This window comes from Tinamus guttatus, unplaced genomic scaffold, assembly GCF_059628265.1.
Source record: "Tinamus guttatus ecotype Peru unplaced genomic scaffold, ASM5962826v1 Tinamus_guttatus_pri_ptg000060l, whole genome shotgun sequence".
NCBI classification, from domain to species: Eukaryota; Metazoa; Chordata; class Aves; order Tinamiformes; family Tinamidae; genus Tinamus; species Tinamus guttatus.
This window is the reverse complement of record NW_028288594.1, coordinates 6,115,454-6,138,819: the sequence shown is the minus strand read 5'-3', so window position 1 is coordinate 6,138,819 and position 23,366 is coordinate 6,115,454. Positions and strand designations below refer to the sequence as shown.

The 23,366-nt window shown below is 47.4% G+C and overlaps 1 protein-coding gene across 1 annotated transcript in view; it reads right to left on the bottom strand.

Moving 5' to 3' along the window:
* Positions 1–23,366, bottom strand: part of MARCHF4 (membrane associated ring-CH-type finger 4) — a 95,224-nt gene that overhangs the window by 8,579 nt on the left and 63,279 nt on the right. Inside the window, exons 2-3 of the mRNA XM_088519594.1 lie at positions 19,617–19,778; positions 11,398–11,590 (exon numbers count right to left, since the gene is read on the bottom strand). Coding sequence (XP_088375720.1) covers positions 11,398–11,590; positions 19,617–19,778 — 355 coding nt within the window. The remainder of the gene's footprint in view (positions 1–11,397; positions 11,591–19,616; positions 19,779–23,366) is intronic.

Genomic DNA, 23,366 nt, shown 5'->3' with positions numbered 1-23,366 from the left:
GCCCTCAAGGAAACCATGAATTTAAGGAAGTCAAACCCCTCCTTTTCCTCATAGCATTTTCAGTCTATTTACTGCAGTGGGGCTCCACGGCTACACAGCTTTCACACTGATGTGTTTCTCATGTAGTGAGACCTCTGTGGTCAGAAGCATTGGGCAGAGCTCTTAACCCACACACGCAGAAACATTTCTTGCAGCTGTCTTGATGAGGTATTTTCTGGAGGTATAGATTTTGCCTGGTATGATTTCCTTCCTTTAGGATCACTCACAGTCTGCAAAGGCTGGACTCCAAGCCTTCATTTTCCGATTAACTAGCAAACTTCATGCTTATTGTGGCTTAGATCTTTTTAACGCAGGCTGGGGTTCAAGGATGCCTGGGCCTCAAAACTTCCTCAGCACCAGGTGTGCTGAGACCCCTCACAAAGGCAGCGAGAGCCTTCCTCTTTCCTTGCCTCCTCTGCTCCATCTGGCAGAGCTGCAGGAGCAGCAGGTCCCATCTGAGAGATTGCCTAGGCTGCCCCCGAGTTCTGTGCAACTGTTACCACCTACACTCAGACTCAGGACGAGCCTTGCTGGATGGGAGATGGTGTCAGCACCGCCAAGGGTCACTGCAGTTGCTGTTCCACCAGGCCCTCAACCTGTTGGTTGCTGGGGTGGAGTGTGAGGGGCTGGGGAAAGACGGTGGCTCTTTCATGGAATCCTCCTGAGGCACCTACCAGGGTGCTTGGCCTGGCAGCCTGGAGCGTTTCTCCCTGAGCAGCACTGTGATTTTGCAGAATCCTGCTGTGTTACGGCAAGAGGCGATTTCCAGGCCATGACCCTGCAACGTGTCATGCATTTTTATAGTGTCTTCTGTGCACATGGGATGCTACAGGTTGCCCTCAGCGGCAGCAGCAATCCATCCCCCACATACACAGCATTTGTAGCATTTTATCCAGTGGGATCTACTGAGTAGAGAGGGACTGACTGCCATGGGGCTTACCGAATACGTGGGAGCTGAAGGCAATGGGATGTAGGAGCAAGGGGAGAGTTTTGTGGCTCTCAGGTAGATGCCAGCTCTTCTGAGAGGTGATACCTCCATCCTACGGCCACCATCCTCAGTCATGTCCTCTCTCTATCCCTGCATTCCTCTACACGTGAGCTGGGCTTTACTGATTAGACACAAAATGTGGAAAGAGGAGCAAAATTAAGGAGCTGATAGGGTGTGTCCAAGAGACAGGAAATTTCTTCTCATTCAACTCTCACACAGGGTTCGTTCGAGATGCGAGAACAGCATCAGTGTCTGCAGGTGCCATCTGTGCCAGAGCTGCAGGAATGACCCCAGTAACTGCACACAGCAACTGCACCATCACTTTAGAAATGACACTGAATTTTCTAAGCATATGAGCAACCAACTACCACAACTTTCTCCTTTCCTGCCCAGACTCATGCTTTTACTCCTTGCTTCAAATCTGGGACAAAGGAAAAAAAAAAAAAAGAGCTAAAAGAGATAAAACCAAGGCCTTGCTCAGGAAATAGATAAACAATAAACAAAAGAACTCCAGTAAACCCATCTGGCTGTGAACAGCTACAACAAAATGGATGTTGTGCCCTTAAGGGCTCTCATACTCCTCTAGTATTTAATTCATAGCACACGATAAAGTAGAGGATTAAAGGGCAGTGCCTAAACTATGCAGGCAGCAATAAATGAGACTCTTCTTGTATAAAGCAAATAAATAGACAAGAGCAGTGGAAGCCCCCTGCTTCTGAATCGTGTATCTCCAGCAGTCTTCTTCACTTGTGAGTCTACCCATTACTGTATCAATATAGGAGGAATGGGAATTACAGGAGTTTTCCATATATCCCCTTGTTTTCTTAAAGTTTCTCCTCCTTGTTGTCTAACTAGGATTTTTCCCCTTTAAAATGGAGAAGTTAACAACATCCCACACCTTGAAAGGGCTTTGTGCATGAGAGATGAACGAACCAGTTGTGGGCACGTTAGATACTTGCAGGTTTAAAAGAGGAGAGCAGAAAATCATTACAGACTTAACTAAACTGGCCAAATGCATATCGTGTTCTCCCTGTGGTTTTATGGGTCTTTTCTGCCCCTAGGTTTCCAGATCTTCCTGACAGAAGTTAAAGGAGGAGGTTGCTCTTGATAGAGATGGGAAAAAGCATAAACCTTCCATTTCGCTATGCTTATACCATGGCAGTCAGTCCTCCAGACCCAGCTCCTGAACCTTCCCTACCCTATTACTAATATTACTTTGTCCAAAGCGCTGCCTTTGCAGACAGGCTGTGTCCTCTGGGGACATCTATTTAAACACAAAGCTGGGCAACAGCACCGCTTTGGGTAGAGCTTTGAAATCCAACTGCACACCTGCTTGGAGTGAAACTTGAAAAAATGGTGTTGTGCCACAAAATAGAAGTACGCATACGTGTTTCCAGACAGATCAGAATGTTTCATTTTGACCTGAATTTTTTTCATGTTATATTCTAATTATGATGCTGAATTTAAAATGCTCAGCGTGAAAAGTCATTTCTAAATGCCAAATCAGAATGATTTGTTCGATAGTGATCAAAATATGACATTTAGCTTTTGAAGGTTGACTGCCTCCTTCTCTGGTTTTATTAGGAAATGAAATTCTGGAAGAAATAAAAGTGGATCTAGTGTCACAGTATTTCATTTTCCAAGGAGCTTCAGGCTGTTTGAGAATGATTCCTCCAGGCTGCAATGTCCCTGTAACTCCTGCCTCACCTTCTCCATTCAGATGTCTTCACCTCACATGCAGGGGCACTATTCAGAAATAGGAGCCAAGAGAATAAGGGCCAGAGTTATTGTTTCTTTTTGGTCTTGATGTTAGTTCTCCTGTCTGTGAGCATTCATATACTGCAACTGGTCCATCACTAGGCAGGATCCCTGGAACAGCAACACTTTCATCTTCCCGTTCTGGGTATACAAGTTTCTTTCACTGGAGTTGACAATTTTTGGAGGTTACAGTGTCCAGTTAAGAGAATGCTGATTCAGACTGAAAGCGGTAGGCAAGAAGTCATATGCATTTATGGGGTCAAAAAATGCTGAATTGAGGAGAATGAAAGCAGTGAAAGAAACTGCGGCAAAGGGAGCCAGTCTGGTAGATCTGAGGAATAGTTGAGCTTTGCCAATCAGTGGTGTGGCCACGGCTGAGCAGAGTGAAGTAGCCCACTGGCACAGTAGATGTCCAGGCCTTTGTTTCTGAAGGCTTCTCTACATCCATCAGGCTGCTCCATGCTGGCCTTGCCTGAGAGTTACTGCTGTGGGTTTGTTGCTGGCTAGAAGTCTCTGCATTTCCTATTCCAAGAGGATAAAGTGCTGTCTGGACTACTGGATACAGGAACCATGGCTTTGTTTCATTATTTTATGTCTTGCTGAATAACTTCATCAAACACTATCTGGCCATACCTTTCCAAACAGGGAAGGACTCTCCCATGGTTTCATGCTTGGTTATGGAGTTGCCTCCTCTTGGCACAGCCAGGGTGTTCCTGCCTCAGACCATGGGCTCTCACCTGAGGAGCTACGTGTGTGCTGGGACAGAGGCTCCAGCAGAAGAGCAATGAGGCAGCTGGGCAAGCACAGCCTGGCACAGAGCCGAAGGATGACTCCGTCCTTCCTGAACGGCACAATATCATCCATGTAGCTGGGGCAGGAGGTCCTACCAGCTGCCTGTGAGGGAATCTCCTGTTGTGGTACAGAAGGTATGGCAGGCAGGTGTGTGTTACTGCCTCTGCCCAGGTATTGAAACACAACCCAGAGATGTCAGGTACTTCCAGCATAGGATTTAGTGACATGGTAGCATCATTCTGGTTTTACCTCACCTCGCTTTGAAGCACAAGATTTAAGCAGTTCACAAGCCAGAAGGATTTTTTCCCTCCTCAGAAAATGTTAATTATGTTGCTCTCATTAATTGCTAAACACACTGATCCACTGGAGCAGACAGCACCATATGTCTTTTCATGACAAAATAAATCTGTGGAGTCCTATTGCAAAAGTGGGAAGCGATGAAGATAGATGTGGCAAAGGACCATGCAGTTGAAGGGACACATGTAAAAGGCCAGGTGCTACTCTGGCTCTGCTGGAATCCATGGCCCTAACTCTGAAAAAAAAAAAAAAAAAAGGGTAGATGTTCGGATCTGGGACCAAACCCTATGGCTTTTTGCTCAGCACCTTCTACAAAGAGCAGCCAGAACTGCATTGGAGTTCAATACTCACATTGTGCCCCTGCAGAAATATCCATCGGTGAAAACAGCACACATGCGCGCACTCCGGCTGGCCCACTCTTCTCTCTTACTGAATAATCAATGCAGCATTAGATAAAAATAGTCCCCATCTTTCAGGAACAGAGGGGCTACGTGTCTTGGCTTTGCTGAGCATCCAGCATTCCTGCCAAGAAGTCAGTCAGCAGATCAGCCGTGCAGCCTCTCTTACTGGGCTGCTGGCCCAGGTACAGAGCCCAGAGAGAGTGGTTCCTAGGGACAGTTTCTGCCCCGTGGGGCTGGCAGCCCCACAGCTTGCCCAGTCCCCACTGTTCCTGTTTCCGCACCCCCTCTTGCTGCTGATAATCAGTGATTTGCCAGGCATACATTGTGGATGCATGCAATCCAAGATTTGCAATGCAAAAAGGGGCACTGTCTGCCTGCTCTGCTGGTAGCACCTGGATCTAGTCACTCCAGTTAGCCCCAGGTAGCCATGGAAAACTGTAAGGACCTCAAACTCTGAGGAATGAGGCAAGAAGAGAGTATAAGACAGAAGCTAATGAGGAAGAAGTAATAGACTCTAGCACAGGCAGAGAATCTTCAGTCCATGTTTCCCAAGCTGGCCTGCTGATCCCTGTCCTGACTCTACAGCCCAGCTAGACCCTGTGAGTTGCTTTATTCCCATGAATCAAGGGAAAATAATTAGGACATGGGGTTTCTCAGGGCACAATGCCAAGGGAGGAACAGTTACGACAGGCATCTCCCTTTTTCCCTCTGGTTTCCACAGGAAAAGCAGAGTGTTCAGACACAAAGAGTGATTTTAGAGGCAGGAGAAAGAAAAAAAAAAAAAAAAGCAGGGAAATATCAGTTATGGGGTTGTGCAGGAAAGCACAGTATCGTCCACAATACCCTTCTGCAGAACAACTGGTGCATAATCAGATGCTTCGCAACAGCCTGTACAGTGGCCAGGAGATGCTACCAGCAGAACATCCCCTTTCAGTTGTACTGACATCCACAGAGCAGGGCTGTCCAAAACATCATGGAGCTGTCTCTCCCCCAGCCGGGCAGCTCCATTTTGGATGCTTTCTGAAAGAAGCCTCTCTGACAGCAGGGACACCTTGGCTACGTCTAGTTTCAAAAAGACACGCTGGGATTGACTCATAGCACACATGATCATCATGCTCCCAGACCCTTCTGTCTCTGTTTGCAGGCACACTGATAAAGAACAGGGTGGCAAGCAGTGCGTTAAGATGAAGGATAGGGGAGATCTGCATGTTCTCATGGGTGCTTTCTGAGTATGCTCAAGTCACTCCTATTTGTTTGGGTTGGTCTCAGTCTTCTCCTCCAAAGACATTCACTCAACTTCTCTGTCTTGTGCTCCTCATGTAGAGTGTCATCAAGTCAACAGGTGTTTGGTGCCTCCTCAGACATTATTCTCTACTACTGTAGCAATTCTTCCTACGTTCTACCACAGGGGACAGTAGACACCTCAGACACAACATCCACTTTCCTCTGGAAAATCAGATCATCCATACAGATGAAGATGAAGACCCTGAAGACACTTACATTTCTGTTTTCACTTTATTTTGTTTGGATTTTGGCTCCTAAATCTTTTGGATGCATAAGGCCCAAGTGACCTGGCCAGAAAACACTCCAAGACTACCTCAGTCTTGCATGATGAAGCAAAGTCCATTTATAATGAAACCACATTAGTTTTGGCAGGAAGCTTGAATTGTGACCATTTCAAGGAAGCTCCATTAATTACTGTTCCCATTGCACTATGAAAGATCAAATGCTGTGGATCAGTTTTAATTGGCTATTGATTTCTTATGTTATTACCTACAGTTGTGCTGAGATGCCGTCAGACGTACTGGATGCTTTTGATTATTCTTGCTGGCAGCTGGGATTAAAAACAGTGGGCACAAACTTCCTGATCTATAATGGATTGCCATGGTGTGCCAACAAAAATCGTTGGCAGGATGAATGGTCCTGCTTTGCTTGTCTCTTGTGCTATCGAGCTGCAGTGCAGTCACTGTTGTGAAGGCAAATACCTCAGGGACTGGCTGCCAAAGAAAGCTTCAAAGAACATGGGGATTTAGTGCTTCCAAAAGTGAGCAACTGACAGCACCAAGGCAGGGGTGAGTCAGAGTACAAGGAGTGGATGGGCATGGGCAAATCAACAGCTACCACCACGCAGTGATCCAAGGAAAGGCAGATTGTTGCTTGCATGGCTGGGGATAACCCCCCCAGCATGCCAATCAGATGGATGCCCATGTGCGAGCGCATCCTGGGCTGCCCACACAAACCGTAACAGCTACAACCCTGCATGCACAGCCTGCTAATTGCCCTCCTGAGATGCAGTTCCCCTTCAGAGGATATCTGGCGATTTCCTTAGCCTAGACTGTGACATGCTCTCATTAGCTGGCAGAGTTCCTCCTTGTTTAACAGGAGATTGTTTCCTATCCTCCTGACCCCAAATGACACTTTAATCTACAAACAGTGACTTTTCCTAATTGCACCTTGACGGAGAAAGAGGCAAACTCCTCCTTCCCTCCTCCAAGGACTGCCATTTAATTAACAGGCAGGTATCTCTCTGGATTTACAGCCCAGCTTTAAGCTGCCGCTCTCTCTACTTAGTACCTCAGGTCTGTGATGACTCATTCCACTTATTTTTACATATTGATACCTGCATTTTTGCTGATAGAGAACTATGTCAGGTTCCTGGTTTACTTCTCATGGTTCTATGGGGAAAGCATTTATTTCAATGAACTGTCCACATCTCACTTTTCATTGACTTCCTGGTTACTGAGCCCAGTATCTTATGTTGTAGATGCCTTCATAGCAGAACAATACCTATGCTGGCACTGTCACCAGAATCTAGTTTAACCCAGCTCACATATCTGCTCTATAAACATGACAAGGGATAGCACACATGAAAGAGAGAGAAATCACAGTCAACTACTGGACTAGCCAGATACCAGGAAGGCCGCTCCTCCTTCCCAAACCAGGAGCCAGTCTCCCCAATCTGTTCTTGATGGATGTTTTTCCCACTAGTTCTTAGAAGTCCACTATAGGAGACTTCCACAATTCCCAAGCAATCCTTTCCAGTGCTTCCTGCCCTCCTGTTATACATGTGAGATGGGAGAAGACATGGGGAGAAGACTGTTGAAAAACCAGCTTGCCCATCTTGTTCAGAGGTATATGGCTTGTGGCGTCTGAGGGGAAATCCTTTGTGCTGGTGACGGTGAGTTGATTCTTTTCAATTTGATTGTGGTTTTGTTTCCATGGTGGATGAAGGGGTAGCAAATGGTATCTCTTATGGCTGCCTTTCCTAAGCATGTTGGGACCTAGAGAAGCCCAGAAAACTAGTTTGTTACTGAATGTTGTAATTTGGGAGTCACTCTAAGACCTCTGAATTTTAATGCATGGATCAATACTCTCCGAGACAATAACCCTGTTTTGAGAGCTCATTTTGCAGAAGATCTCAGTGTCTCAGATCATGTGCAGCTCAAGTAAAGATCAGCAACACCAAACGGTCCGTGCAAACCCCCATTTGCACATGCACCTGAGGGAACCGTATGTGCAAGTGAGCACCTGTGTCCTGACCTTGGACTCCACATTGGAGAGCAGTGGTGCCATGGCAGTACCTCTGCAGCAGCAAATTGCTACCTAAATCCTTTGATGAGTGACAGGGACTTGGCAGAGAGGGGATCACACAGAGCAGCTGAGGGGTTGCATTTCCCCTTTGGCAGCAGTCAGCACTTCTGGTGTCTTCTCCAGCTTTGAAACTCTTAAGGTGTCAGACTGTGCCTGGCTGAGCACCTCTAGTGACAGGGGGTGCAAACCTGCATCATGGACAAATGTCACTAGCTCTTCAATGAGAAATCCAGGAACAGCTGAAGTTGGAGCTAGCAGAAACTGCAGAGGAGCTGTACCTTGACACATCTGCATTTTAGTAAATACCCTGCTTTTCAAACATCTATTCCTCTGCCAGGGAAAACAAAGTGCAGGGGAGGAGAAACAATTGGAATTCACATAATTAATGTAGGACCTACAGCATAACATTCTACATACTAAGGCTGGCCAGCTTATTATCAAACAAGGCACCAGCATACGTTACGTTAGCGGGCAACAACAAATATAGTAGAACTGAATGTATTTACTGCCTGCTCTTTCCCCATCACTGAGCATTGCTTCATTCCTAAATCTTTCCCATCCACCCACAGGCTGGAAAGCAAAAGGGGAAAAGGGGCTGGAGAGTGGAGGAGGAGAAACCAAAATGCACAGACTGTGCCCTGGTATTTCAGGAGCTGTTGTCACTGCAATTATCCATGAGAGGTTTTATCCTGAAGTTGCAGAAGTGGAGCTAAAGCCCAGGGAGGGATAACAACAGGCTTTGGGCCATGCTAACAGTTGGGAGCAGAACTCTGAATCTCCAGAGCCAGCTTTGCCTGACTGTGATCAAAGACATTGCAGGAGGCTGCAAGGTTTGGGAGAAGTGTAAACAGAGGGAAAATAACTGTTCCATAGTGAGGAATTCATTGTGAGTCTTCTCTGGAGCTGGCATTGCTGCATCCACTGCAGTCAAGGAATCCTATAATTAATAAGGAATTAAACCCAGTTATTGAGTTCCCCTTGATCCTCCCCATCTGCTGACCTGACCTGATCTCCCTGCAGGACAAATCAGCCTTTCGACTAGGGCTGATGCAGCCCTCTGAAATCAGCAGGGCTGTGGAGATGTCACTCAGAAGAAAGATCTGACTATATCAACAGCCAGGGAGTCACAATACTCCGTGAGGATGTCATTTGTCACTCTGTTCAACCTGTGCAGAAGAGGAAGAGGAGGCAGGTAGGAGAGTGAACAACCCACCTCAGCCTCGCACTGCTTAGAGCTGCCCTTCCTCTCTACTGCAGAGGAGTGAGCAGTACCAAACAATATGTATTGTGGCTGAATTGCAGAAGGCTATTGGTATGAGACAGTTTTGCATGGTGAGGGGGCAGAGGGCTGGCTTCATGCGTATATTGACATTTCTAGTGAAATGTCTACAATAGCGCTGGTAGTCCCTCAAAAAATCACCTTTCCTGGCTGAACGTGAGTAGACTCTGGCATTACAGGCAAACATGCTGCGTATCACAAGTGGAGCCATCCCTGGTGGACACTGCTCAGGTGCTGAGCAAGTGAAGCCACGTATGGACATGTTAACTCATTCCTTCTGGACCCCTTCTGACTCTCTTTTGAGTATATGGCCCCCTGGCCATACTAGCCCACTTCCAGCTGTGCAGGGAAATCTGTAAGGGAAAGGGCTGCCTAAAGCCATGACTGAGACATATCTGGCAAGGGGACGGCCACTTGCTCTTTGGTTGTTCCCAGTTTAGGGCACTAAGCTTAAGAGTGGGGATGTATCAGTGGGATTCAGAAGAGATTTCTTCCCTCCAGAGCAGTTTGACAGGATAAACAGATGTTAGATACTTAAAAATAAAAAGAAAGAAAGAAAGAAAAAAAAAAACAACCTGAAATCCAAATGTATCTGCCTGGTTCCCCTTCAGTTCATGGCTGGCATGTTTTGTTCTCCACCAACGGTGTGGGAGGATTTAGCTCTATTGACAGATGAGCTAATCAGTTCCCCCCAGCTCTTGAAGCTTTATCAAAGCCAACTAATCATGTTACTGCCATCCACCCAGGCCAAGGCGCCCCACTGCTATCATCAGCCAACAAGGTGGCACACACATGCACCCTGCATCAGCACAGGGTTCATTTTGTTTTCAGTCCCAGGCCCACTGACAAGAGGATGTCAACACTGGCTATATGTACCACTAGAGATGATGCTCTCTCACCTGCCTTTGACACTCCTCATTCCTGGCAACATGTGACAACTCTACCAGCATCTCATGGAGAAGCAGGATGACCTCTGAGGGCTGAGCTCATGTCTGGTTACCAGCACAGAATTGGCGATCCTGGGAAGGATTGGTCTGGGTTTTGACAGGCCCAAGTCCAACCCTAGCTGGATCCTGGAGCCAGCAGCCATTTGAACCCAGACACTGAGGTGTATTGTTCAGGTCTCTCTCCTCGTGACTGAGTTTGTTTTACTTCTGTACCCGCATTTCACCTTCTACTGCTCTGCGATATAGTCTGTACTGCTTTTCCTGGAGGCAGAACCGGGAGCTGTGCTCTTTTCCTCAGGAGTGCTTCTACATACAAATACTAATCTGACCAATCAAGGGAAATGGCTTGTCCCACTGAGTTTCTGGGATTTATGCCTTCTGCATTTACACCAGTGATGGAGGAAACCTGTCACAAGTAACTCTATGGGACCCTCCGTGCTTGCTGGCAGGTTCACTTGAATCAGTGTTACTGGTAGCTTTTGCTTGGCTGGACAATGCTCAGGAGCACATCTGGAGATGGCTGATGTTTACCAGACTATTCTGTCAAATGCCACACTTCAGTGGCCTGGCTTGCTGAGTGCCTCAGCCATCAGGGATCACCAGTTATATCCCACCTTCTGGCAAGCCTGCACTGGGGTTACAGCCTCTGGTCTTGGGAGGACACCCAGGTTGGCTGTGGGCAGAGATTTCACCTACATCCCGACCTCCTTCCACACTTGGCTGGCTCAGAGCTGCTCAGTGCAGAGGTTTCTGTCCCTCTGGCAAGGGTCCTGGGCTGGGCCATGACTCAGGCTACTTGGGACTTGCAGCTCCAGAAGGGGCAGCTACCCCAGCCAGGCAGAGATACTGGGCTAGGGGGGCAAAGCATTTGGGCAAATTTGTGCTGGGTGAAAAACAGGCCCTGTTGCACCTAAATATGGGCCACTCCTTAAGCTACCTATTTCAGAAGGGAAAGGAGTATCATTCTCAGTGTCAGTGGTCTCAGTCCATGGCCTCACACTTCCCAGACCTCTGTCCTCCCAGACCCCTTCTCTCTCCAAAAAGAAATTAATTTCCCTGGTTTGGCTCTCAGCGGGGTTGTGCAGTTGCTGCAGGTCCCTCTGCCAGCCTGACCAAGGAGATACCTCGGGGCTGCAGAGACGGGCAGAGAGCACTGTAAAAAAAGATGCCACAAAAGCAAGGAGGAAGAAAAGCCAGGGGTCAATTCCAGCAGAGCAGGCCGGCTCTCCACATGCCATTTCGCGCTCCCTTCTGGGCATCAGCAGGCAGGTGACATCTGCCGTGCCATGAGATGCATTCACCCACCTATACAGACAATGTCCATGAAGCCATACATTCCATAGCAGATCTGGAAGAGCAGGTCCTGGCGCTGCCATTTGGCCGAAGGACTGAAGGTCGACCAGATGAGCCACGAGATGCTGGCGATGAGGAAGAGGGAACCCAGGATGGCCGCTGCTATCTGGACCTTCTCAATGACTGTCAGAGAGATGGCTTGCCACTGCAAGGGGAGGAAGGGGGACAGCAGAAGGGACAAGTGGGAGGGAGGAAGGAAAAAAATAGAAAAAAGTTTAGTTACATGGTGAACTGTTTTACATCATGGTGGTTTGGAGATCCCAGAGAACACCAGAACGGACTGGGGAAAAGATACCAAAAAGAGCATCCCCACATCAGTGGGTCTGTGATGGCCATCACAAGCCAGGACATTCAGTTGCTACCTGTAATGGAGGCCAAGCAGCATCCTGGGGCCACAGCATTCCCTTGCTCTGAGTGGGAAGGCCTAAAGAGCTGAGCAGTCTTTTGGAGGTCTCCTGTGTAGCTCAAAAGCTGGTTTCTGTGCCACTTTGTGAGATCTGACAGAATCACAACACTAGGTAGGAGCTCACTGAGGCAATGCACACCCCATAAAACATGTTGCAAGCAGCACGAGTTACTATGGTCAGGACTCCTTCCCTTTAGGGCAGTGGCACATTCAGGCTGTGTTCCAAGGTAACAGCAATACTTCTTCCTCAGAGGAAGCAAAGAAAATACAAGTAACTCCCCCAAATCCATTAATCCCTTCATTATGTCAAATATCTCTGTATAACCTACAGTATAAATATCCTGAGTCTGGACTCTTCTCTGTAATCCATAATAAGCCCTCCCTACTTGTATTTACACTGCTGAGAGAATGGTCCTGTAAAAGAAAAGAGCTGAAATTGTTTTCTCTAAAAGGACTTGTGGATGTAGTCCATGGCTGCTCCTGCAAATCAGAACTCAAATGCTTAAACAGACTGGGGAGAGACAGTCCCTTTTGGCATTGAGGTATATAGGCCACCTTTAGCCGTGAGCCACATGCCCTTGAAATCTCAGTGGGAGGGGCAGAAGTATAAACAAAGGTGGAATTTAGCCTTTTGCAGGTACAGAGGATTGAAAGGAACTGAAAAGCTTTAGCGTGGATTCGAGCCCTCGTTCAGTGTCCCTGTGAAGTGGAAACTCTGGAGAGCCCTGAGCGCCTGCCCATCTGTCAAACACATCCTGACACAGCAGGGTCACCTGTCAAGCCCCGTGCCATCCTTTCAGAGAGCAAGAAGGGAGTTCAGTTGCTGGGTCCCTCTTTAATGGTTGGTGCTTCAGGAGAGCCCAGGTCAGCCAGGAACTACCAATGTTTTGGGGCTGTGGGCATGACTGAGCCCTGCTTGAAGGGCAAAAAGGATAGTGGGAGATGTGCTGGGGCAGGTACCATGACATTGTTACAAGCCCAGAGACCAACACCTCTAACTGGATGCACCCCCTGCAAAGGGTTGTCTTTGGAGAGGAACAGACAAGAGCGGCAGCCGGGTGCTGATGTGTGCAGTTGCATCTGGAAGGACATTGCTTGGCTTGGCTCAGCGGTGAGCTGGAGTGTCCGCTCCGCCAGCTTTGGTTCTTGGCTTACATCCTGCAAGGGCAGGCAGCCTTCAAGGCAGTTGTCAGGGATGTGCAGTATCAGTGAGGTGGGTGGTACCAGCTTCTCTATTAGCTGGCCACATAATATAGCCATAAAGCTCCTGAGCAGAGACGGACACGGCATCCTGCTGAGACAGGCCTGAGCTCTACCAACCACAATCTCCATCCTGCCATCCATGGTAGGGCCAGCCAAATACAAACACAGAACACTGAGGGCATACACTGATCTCTTAAACAGCCCATTCCTGCTCTGCCCAAAGACCCAGCCTGCTCCACACCTTCACCAAAGGCAACCACAGCAGTGGCACCTTCATGCCATGAAGAACATGAGGTAGTGAATAGTCCTCTTTCAAGGGTTGGGAGCTTGGTGGTGCATTTACAGTGGGAGGACCAAGGCCAAATGCTGGAGCCCAGAAGAGGTGCCCAGCCACACAATTCCTCTCAAGGCATGAGGCAGAGCAAAGGCCCCTCCAGGGCCAAGGGACTCAGAGGCAATGGTCTCCTAGCATCTGTTTCTCTCAGGTTAGGATTCCAAGGATGGGAACAGCAGCTATACAGTCTTCCCACCGGCTCTTTCCAGCTTCATTCTCACAAGATGGCAAGCAGACACAGAGCAAATCACCTACTGGTATCAGCTCAGAGCTCCAGGACTACAGCTGAGGAGGGACTGGGTATGTGGGTGGGTTTATACTTTCACCTTTGAAGCTTTCTCCAGACCTTGTCTCCCCTTCCACTAGCTCTGGCAAATGTCGAAGAAGCAGGAATGCTTTTCAGTATCTAGTGCTACCTGCTAAGGTTTTACTGCTCGTCACTCATGCTGATCCATGTGCGCCTCTGCCAGCCAAATCATTCTGCATCATTTCTCTCTCTCGAGGAGGTAATGGACTGGCCACTCACCGTCTGGCTGGCAAACTGCAAGGCCTGTGGCAGCAACAGGTCCTTCCAAGGCAGTAATTAAAGAGAGAAAGAGAAGAAGCAACAGCAGATTTCTACAATTAACAGCCATGGACAACTAGTGTCACTGTTTTTCCCGAGACAGGGAGTTGAGTATGTTACTGAAATCGTTATACAATTGAAGAGGACATGGCTTAGGGCCATGAAAGAGAAGTTGCACTCCTGAGTGCAAACTTCAAACCCAGCTCCTTCAGCTGGGAGCAGGGAGGCTGAAGCACAGGCAGGACTCTGCCTGACACTGCCCTGTTGGTAGCAGCTGCCGGGTGTTCACTGTGGTGACAACGAACGAACCTGGAGTCCTGCAGCCATGCCGGGTAGTAGGAGCCTCTCCCCCAGCACCCGGCACTACGTGACTGCGACACATGCAGCAGCAGTCCTGACTGCTCAGGAGGTGGCACTGGGGTGTGATTACCTGCTGCCAAGGAGGTAAATGGGTCAGAGCTGAACACTGGGCAAAATACCTGCTTGCAAAAGAATTTAATGTTTTCCAGAAAAAAAAAGAGTTTCCTCTTTCAGGATTACATTTCTGAGAACTGCAATTTAGCATCACACCTCACCTGAATAATCATCAAGAATTGCCGTTGTTTTTTTTCATCTCTTATTTCCATTTTATTGCACATCCTAGGGTAAGTGGTATGGATAGAGAGAAAAACAGGGGCCATGCAGAAGGCAAAGCATGTAGCCCCAGTTAAAGAACAGACAGAAGTGTCCATGAGTTGTTCAGAGGTGAATGTGATGATGAATTTTAGCTGCAGGAAGTGGGCCTGGTGCATCCTTGCACTGGCACTCTCAGGGGCTGATCTCTTATTGCTGTACTGCGCCTTTCAGGTTTCCTAACGGCCCTTACAAAATCACCCACTCTCCTAATCCATCTCTGTGATCTTTAAGGCCAGCAGACCAGGGATTCAGTGGGTGACCCTATTGTCCTCAGGTCACTGTGACAACTGCAAGAAGAAAGGTCTCAGCAACACTGCAGCCCTCTTTTACTGGCAGTTTTGAAACCCCTCAAAGCTTGAATGCCTGGTTATAGATACAACCCCCTCCCTCCAAATCTCCAACTCAAACATTCCTGTTCTAGCAAGGTCACGGTGTCAAGCAGTCCCACCTTGCAGGGGAGAGACCTCAAAATGAGCCCTTCTCTCCTCAACTTATAATGACTGCCAAGTCTCAGGTAACTGCTGAGTTACATTTCAAGTTCACCTTTAACAAGTGGCAGCTCTCCCAAGTTGTCAATCAAGAGAATAAATTTTAGACAGGTAGAAAGCTCTACAGATGCTCTGCCACGGCTGAATAGGGCAGAACTAAGGAACTGGTGATACCAAAAAGCATTAAAGGCTCCTATGGGGTAACAGGAGCAGCTTTGTGAACTGCTTACAATGGCTTCAGAGCATTGAAGCAGCTCTCTGCAGTGGCTGGCCAGCCACGCTGGAAAAAGGACTCTTTTCCTCCAGATCACTCTGAAAAAAAGGCCTCTCACTGAGGAGCAGACTGGCTCTCCTCTGCTGCCCTGCTCCTTGGTTGACTGCTTTGGCACAACACCCAGATGTGTGTGGGTAAAACACTAACCTCTCTTGGACTGTTTTCCCCCTAGTTTTCCCCAGTTTTGCCAAATTGCAAACCTCTGCGACCCAAATGCCTCAGAATGGGTTTGCTAGTAGCCCAGGTCTGATATTTGCAGTGATCTCAGCCAGGGGTCAAGCTGGGACCTGTGCCTGCCGGTCATGCCATACTTGTTCTTTTGCACTATTTTGTAATTTACATTTCAAACTTGGAACAAGGTTGTTTCCCTCTTTGCTTCAGTGCTTCTGCTCAGAGACTCGTGACTGAAAACCCCTGTTGGAAATGTAACATTAATTAATAATGTCATTATTATAATATTTAGGGCACGATCTGTATTTCCCTTTGTCTGGCACCTACAATCTCCAAATATTCAAAAGCACCGACATGATCAGGTCCAAGGCACCTATTTGCCTGCATAAGAAATCTAAGTCTTACTGCAGCAACTTGCTAAGAAGACTTGCTTGCTAGAAAAGCCTTCCTACACTCCTGAGAGCTCCCCCATCCCTGCCTCAGGCAGTTCAGTTTATTTTTATTGCTGTATCTGACACGTCCCCTTAGTATGTATCATTAACATCCTGAGCTGTGCTAGTCAGCAATTTCAGTTCCAAGACCACAATTACAAGCAGGCAGCATTTTTTTCCTGGAAGGATAAAGTGGACCATTCCCAGCGCTACTTAGGTCTGGCTCTCCCTTTGCTGCTGTCCCAGGACCCTGGGAATCCTCTCCAATCACCTTTTGGAGGATGGCTTTTCTTTCTACAAATTCACCAGGCAAATTTATCCTACAGATACAATAGCTCCCTTGCTATACATTTACAGATCATGTGGCTTATGCAGATACCGCAAAGACAGCAGCGAGGAAGAAGGGAATGTTCCCGAAGCACCAGGGCTCCGTAATGAAACAAGTGCAGTGATGAAAGCCCCTCTCTCCCGCGTGCCACAGCATCTAATAAAACTCAGACTCTGGTATCTGTGTCCTAGAAAGCCCCTGTTACAAGGCCCGTCCTATGATATCTCTGTTGCTATGACTGCTCGCATTGCTTGCAGGCAGGAGACAACCAAGGCTCGTACAAGAGATCCAGCAAGCTGGGACAACTTGGAGGCCCCAGCGAACTTGGCTCCGGCCTTTTTGCTTGGGAGTTCAGGCTGAGCTTGAAGCACCCTGGTGCATTTCTTGTGGATGTTGGAGAGCTGATAAAGAGGTCACAACAACAACAACAACAAATTAATCAGCTCTTAACAGAGCATCTCCACAGTCAGGCTAGAGCTAGAGGAGAACTGGTAACAGATCCCAATCCCAGGACTAAGGATCTTTGGAGCTGAAAGAACCCATGAGACTGAAAGAGTCAGAGACAGCAAGTGTAACCAGAGCAGAAATTCCCCAGACTTTAGACCGTTTTAGGTCTGGAATGGCTGGTTCAGACTATCAGATGCTCCCCAAAACTTGTGTCTTCAGGATTTAAAAACTTTTTAAAGTCATAGTTTTTGAACAAATACTGCAATGAAGAGAAAGATTTAAAGCCCCCCTGTCCGCTACTCTTTTCTTTGGGACTGGCAGACTGGGCAGTGGAACATGGATGTAGGGAAGAAGACTCTGTAACCTCTGGCTTGTCACAGCCTGTGGGATATTTTTGTTCATTTGCGGACAGACTGCTGCTTGGCAGGATGCTTTCCATGTTCTCTGACAACCTTAATCCCCCCGTCTCAGCAGGTCTGCAATGTTGTTGCTTTAAGATCTCTGCTGTTAAATCCCAGCAGTCCAGGTCTGGGGGTTAACTTATAGAGATTCGTTCTGTTCTGTCAGAATACCAGGCCAGAGGCCTCTCTCTGCTATGAGATATCATAACACAGCCTGGAGGCTGGAAGAAATCTGTGTTAATTATGTATGAGCTGTGTTCCTCCAGTTCTAACTTCTGTGCCCACGCCATGAATCTCCACGCACATCTGGCCCATGCCAGGCTCCTAAACACTCCAAAATGTGCAGCACACTCAAAATATGAAAAGAAACATGAAAATGCTGGGGAACATGTGGGCACTGGGTGTGCTGAAGTGCTCTCTAGTTTCTGTGAAAGGCCAGGGATCATCGCTTCACCTAGGGACATGCTGGTTTGTCTAGGTGGAGCCTGTTATCCACACACAGGGTGAGGAATGAGCAAAAGGGATGCCTTTTGAAACATGAAGCCCTCAGAACTCAAGGTTTGTGTGGTCCTCTGGAAATCTGTCTCTCAGAACTACACTCTGTACCTCAGTTACTTCTGCCAGTCAGCTTTTACATTTGTGGCAGAGGCCAATAGATTAGGCCACTTTTAGAGAGGAGCCTGAAGAGAACAACTATTTGTGCAAGTATTTGAAATGTGCACATGGGAAAGGGGGCTTGTTTGTGAATAGCTCTAGCAAATTTTGGCCAAGTAAAGAGCAGGGTAGCAGTCAATGACTCACTGTCTTGAGCCATATAAAAGTGTAGAGGTCATCTGGTATATGTGGTGCTAGTTACATTCACCTGTCAAATCTGCACCCACAAGCCCTTGACACCAGTCAGCTTCACACCCTTCATCTGGGGCATGTGAAGCATTAGGGCACTCAGGGACACAACAAATGCTACTTTGTCCAAATCTCCCCTCTTGTTTTTCAATCTGGTCTGAGTTACTAGAGCCAAGAAATCAAAGACACCGTTGTCTGGGGTTTGGGATGAAACTGCTGATCTCTTTAGCCCATAGCACATGGGAAATCAAATCAGAAGCTTCAGGGGAAGAAGTCTTTTTTCTTACCCCTCATCCCCAGCCGCTCAAAAGTTCCCTATGACATCCCCACTAATTTTGCTACTTCATTTTAGTATGGAGACCTAGAGAGCTGTGCCTGTTTCCTCACTATGTGCAGGTCCCTTAGGATTGAAGCAAAAGAGAAACAGAGACAGTTCGGAGGAGAGATCAAGGCTTTACATTTCCCTTTTCTTTCCTTCCCTTTAATAAGATGGGGTGGCACCTCCCTGGCAAGGTCTTTGCCTCCTGTCAGAGAGCAGAGGGACCAGCAAAGAGTCAAAGCCTCTCAGCCAGGTGCTGGACAATGTCGCTATGGACATGGTCTAAATTGTGACATGCTGCTGCAATACCTAAGCAGTCTAGATGATGCTAATTAAGCAATAGTGCCTAGATCTAACGGGCCTCCTTACCTCCAAGGCCCTAATGGTACTCAGTAAAAGCATGCAGCAATTAGCCCAACTTCAGGTGTTGCCCCAGCAATAAATCAATAGCTATTAAGGATAAATTATCCAATTTTTAACAGTTTTACAGTTTTTCCCCATTCCAAATCTTGACTTTTAATTGCTAGCCTGTGTGGGCTTAACAAAACACAGTGCTTTTGAACTGACCTTCAGAAAAGAAGGTCTCCTGATGCCTTTTATATAAAGAAGTGTGTTACCTGGTGTGTACACACCTGCAAATCATCACTGAGAATTAGGCTTACAGAGACCAGAGCACCAGCTCCACCACTCTTACTGCTGTGCCAGGATGTATTTGCTTGTGGGTGAGCAGTAAAACAAAGAGGCTTATAGGATCAGAAGAGAACCTGGAAGAGCCCTCCATCCACCTCCTCCATCCCTCGTATCAACACTAAAGAATCCCAGGAGAAGATTGTGGTTTATGGCACAGCTGTAGGCACGCGAGCTTGCAAGATGCTGCTTCACCACAGGGTTTTTGAGTGTTCTATAGGGAATCGCTGAATTCCTTTGAATTCTTGTCGCACACCTGCCCCTGGAGAGATGCATCTGCAGTATTCAGTGGATGAATGCATCTAAAAGGCTGTTAGGAGTTACATTACTACTATAGTCACACAGCGTCTTTATGCAGGAAGAAAATGAATGCAGACATTGTCAAAGGAGAGGAAGAGCAGGTTCCCAAGGCATTTCCCTGCTTGCCCCCAAGCAGAGCACAGTGCCTCTCTGGACCAGCCCCTGACAACCCTTTCTAGAGGGCTCAGATGAAAAGACCACTGTGCACAGGGAAGGAAAAACCACGCAGGTAAAATTCAGTCACTTTCAGAAACAAAAATAGAAACAAGAATAAATAGACTTTGAAATGTCTCTAGTACCTTTACCTGCAGAGGGTTCTTTGTGCTTATGGCAATGACGTGATACTTGTAGTAACACAGCTCACAGCTCCAGCAGCCTCTCTCGCTAATCCATTTGATCAGACATGGCTGGTGCGTGCATTTCACCGATCCATCGCATCGACATGGGCTCAACAACTCCCCCTGAAACAGAGAGACAGCATCAGCAAGGCCCCGTCCTCCCACAGCACCCGGGCACGGCATGGCACGGCACGGCACGGCACGGCACGGCTGGGCACCCACGCGCAGGCGCTGCTGCTGGCTAAGTGCTCCCATCATCTGCTCGTTGGCTGCGTGTTTCTTTTTACCTGGCTTAGGCAACTGTGCCGTGTCCCTGTAATAATTCCTGAACAGAGTTGGACAGTGATGTAGAGGTCTCAAAGAGGTCTCTCTCTTTCAGAAAGAGATGGGTGGGAAGATGAGAAACACCCAATATCACTACTGAAGAAAAAGCTACACGAATACAGCTCCTGTTATCCCTGCAAAATCCACCCAAGGTTGCAACAAACTGACATAGTTCTGACAGGGACTGGACACTACCCTTTCACTTCTCTGACTTATGGCTATCTGCAACCGGGTTTTTTGTTTTTTTTTTTTTCAATAAAAAAGGGTTCCTGGTGGGGAAAGGTGCCAGGCAGGCTCTGCTGGATCCTGGGGTCCTACTCAGCTCAGGGCAGCTTCCTTGAACTGAACCAGGCACCCTGGAGGAGACACTACGACCTCAGGTCTTTCAGTGCAACTGAGTCATGCCGAACGCGGTGGTGCCGCTCCTCTTCTGCAGACGGGCTGACCCCAGCGTGATGCAGAACCTCTCAGAATTTGCCAGATGATAAATGTTTGCAGTGCAAGACACGAGTCTCTCTTTCTGAGTGCTCCTGGATCAAGAGGAGTGAACCTGAGTATCAAGTGTGTGCTTTATATCCAGGTCTTTGTGTATCCGTAACACAGCAGGGAAAAGGTCCTCAAATTTCACCCCCCATCCACTTCCCTGCAGAGAGCCCGTGTCAAAAATTAGTCCTAAGCACGGATATACTGAGGGTCAGGCTACCTCCACCGCAGAAGCAAGCAAGATGAAATGCAATCTTTGTCCCGCTCTGCAACCCATGAACACGTTTATGATGAGTGGTGACCAAAGCAGCCACTCTTTTGGATTGCTCCCCTGTTTCTGGTATAGCTTTAAACAGACTATTGAGGAAACCGCTACATTATTCTGATCCAGGTTCTACTACCCTGTTCCTCACAGGTCTAAATTAACTTCTGTACAAACCAGCTCAGGAGTTCATTCTACAATCAAGTGACCATCACCTATGCTGACCATTTACTATTTCTTATTTAGAGAAGAATAGAGCCATTACATTTTACTTCCCACCTTTTAAAGTTTAAAAGCCATAATATGGACCCCAACTGGGTATTTAGTTGAATCCAGAGATTTAAAGCTTTAAAGATAGAATGGGAGTATCTACAGATGGAAAAGGATGGCATCATAATTTCAGTGCTGGGGAGAGGATCAACCCAGATCAGCCCTTTGGTCTCCCCACTCTTACTGTTGATGGTGCACCAGGAAAACAGAGTCTGGGCACTGGGGTTGCAGGACACAGCAAAAGATGCCCACCCTGGCTTGCCTTGCATTACATGAACAATTCCATTATTGCTAAACCTGAGGGAAAAATGCCTTAGTTTTCAGGGATCCACGTTAGCTCTGAAGGCCCAGTGAAGTGAGAGTCACGCATGGCAAGAATTATACCTCCTTATATGAAATCTAATGCAAAGAAAAAAAGTTAATCATTTCATTTCCTTCAGCTAGGTGACCTGAAAATGTCATTTTTTTCTAAAATTTCAGCAAAGCTGTAAATAACTGTTTACATTACAAAGTCCGACTCCATTCTACCTGACACTGATTTTCATTACACACTGGCAGGGATGTGAAGGGAGGGGAATGGAGCAAAGAGGGCTTTAGGATCTGTGGATTTATTTCTCATCTGGAAAGGTGCGACAGAACAAGACAGGTCTATCAGGAGAGGCAAAATGGGAAAAGATTAGATAGAAGGACGGTGTGTGGGAGAGAGCCCTGATGTTTCGCATGCAAACTGTCTGTGCAAGGTGTAGTTGGAGGTGCAGGAATTCTGCCGTGTGTGTTTGTGCCCCTTGCTAATGTTGTGGTGGAAAAGCACAAGTGCCATAGGGAATCTATGTGGGCCAGGAGGCAAACGGAGAGGGACTAGGGCATTCCCTCTCCCTCACCAGCTAAATCTATGCTTGTTCCTCGCCCCTCCACTCTGAGCTCTCAGCCCTGGGTTTTGCTTAAAGAGCATCTAAAACACCGGCGAGGCAGGATCAGGCGTGGGGTGGGATGGAGCAAACAAACAGCAAGAACCACCAGGCAAAGTGGATGAAACGTGTAGTTGTGGCCTGCAGAGGGGCAGGGAAGAGAGTGACCGTGGGCTCTTTGGCTCTGTAATAAATCAATCAACAAAATCAGGGCTCTTTTCTTCAGAGGCAGAAGGTGTCCTTAAGTTTCCCACACCGCCATGGGGACTAGTCCCCATTTCCCAAGCAGCAGTCTGCAACATAGATTGTCCTGCTGTCTCCTGCAAGAACTCAGGCCTGAACTGTGGAGATTGGAAGGCCCCAATTTCTGGATATTTTGCAAATCCAGCAAAAACATGAATTATCACCATTTTCTCCAGCCGTGTGAAATATTATATCTTTGCATGTGGTGCAGAGCTATTTTTGCATACTGTGAAGCCCAATTCTGTACACAGCAGGCATTCATAAAAAGTGCCAAATGCACACACGTACACATGCACTTATGTACCACAAGAAAAATAAACACCAAAGGCATATTAAAGGAATAAATTCTTGGTACAGCAAAGGAGAAAATCTCATTGCTGACTGTACAGTGAGCTCGGGAACAGACTGTCAGCTGTGATTAACGCATGAAGGATTCACTTTACGGACACACACAAAAGCAAGACTAAAAGGAGACACAGCTCACAGCAACTAGAGCTGGAAATTACAACCCCGATGTCTGTTTCTGTTGGTTTGGAGAAGATGGTCTGCACAACATATCCTCCTGTGCTTCAAGCAGCCGTGTTCCCACTAATTCCCTTTGGAACTGTTCTCAAAAGGTCCTTTGAAGGGAGGGAATAATTTCCAACACTTATTTTTGCAATCTTATTTTGTTTGATTACATCCTGTCATTCAGATCAGCCTGAGCATTTCTAAATATTTCTGCTTTTCCAGGAACTAGTGGAGAAATGCTCCTCAGCTGCAGCTTCCAGTAGATCCTCAGCTTGCTCTCTAGCGTCTTGTCCCTCTTAAACGACCAAGAAGATTTTGGACTCAGAGGCAACTCCCTCATGTTTTTTTATCTAGGTCTAAATCGGTGTTGGTATGAAGGGTGGTAAAACCAATGTTAACAGAAGAGGAATCAGGGTCTTGGATTCAGCACTTCCCCTGCCAGCCTATGGATAAAATACTGTTTTGTGGCTCAGATGCTCAGAAAGGCCATGTGGGCTCTGTCACTGGGGGAATATCGTCCCTGCTAATGTTTAGCCCAGCCATCACTCCTGCCTAGCCCTTGTGTGGGATCTCCTGGGATCTCCCTCCACTGCCTCAATGAACTGGCTGAGCAGAACTGTCCTGATTTAGGGGTTCCTATGGCTTTGCGAGTAGTCAGAGCATGGGCCTAATGCTGCCAACTGCTTGAAATTAACTGGAAAAATGCTCCAA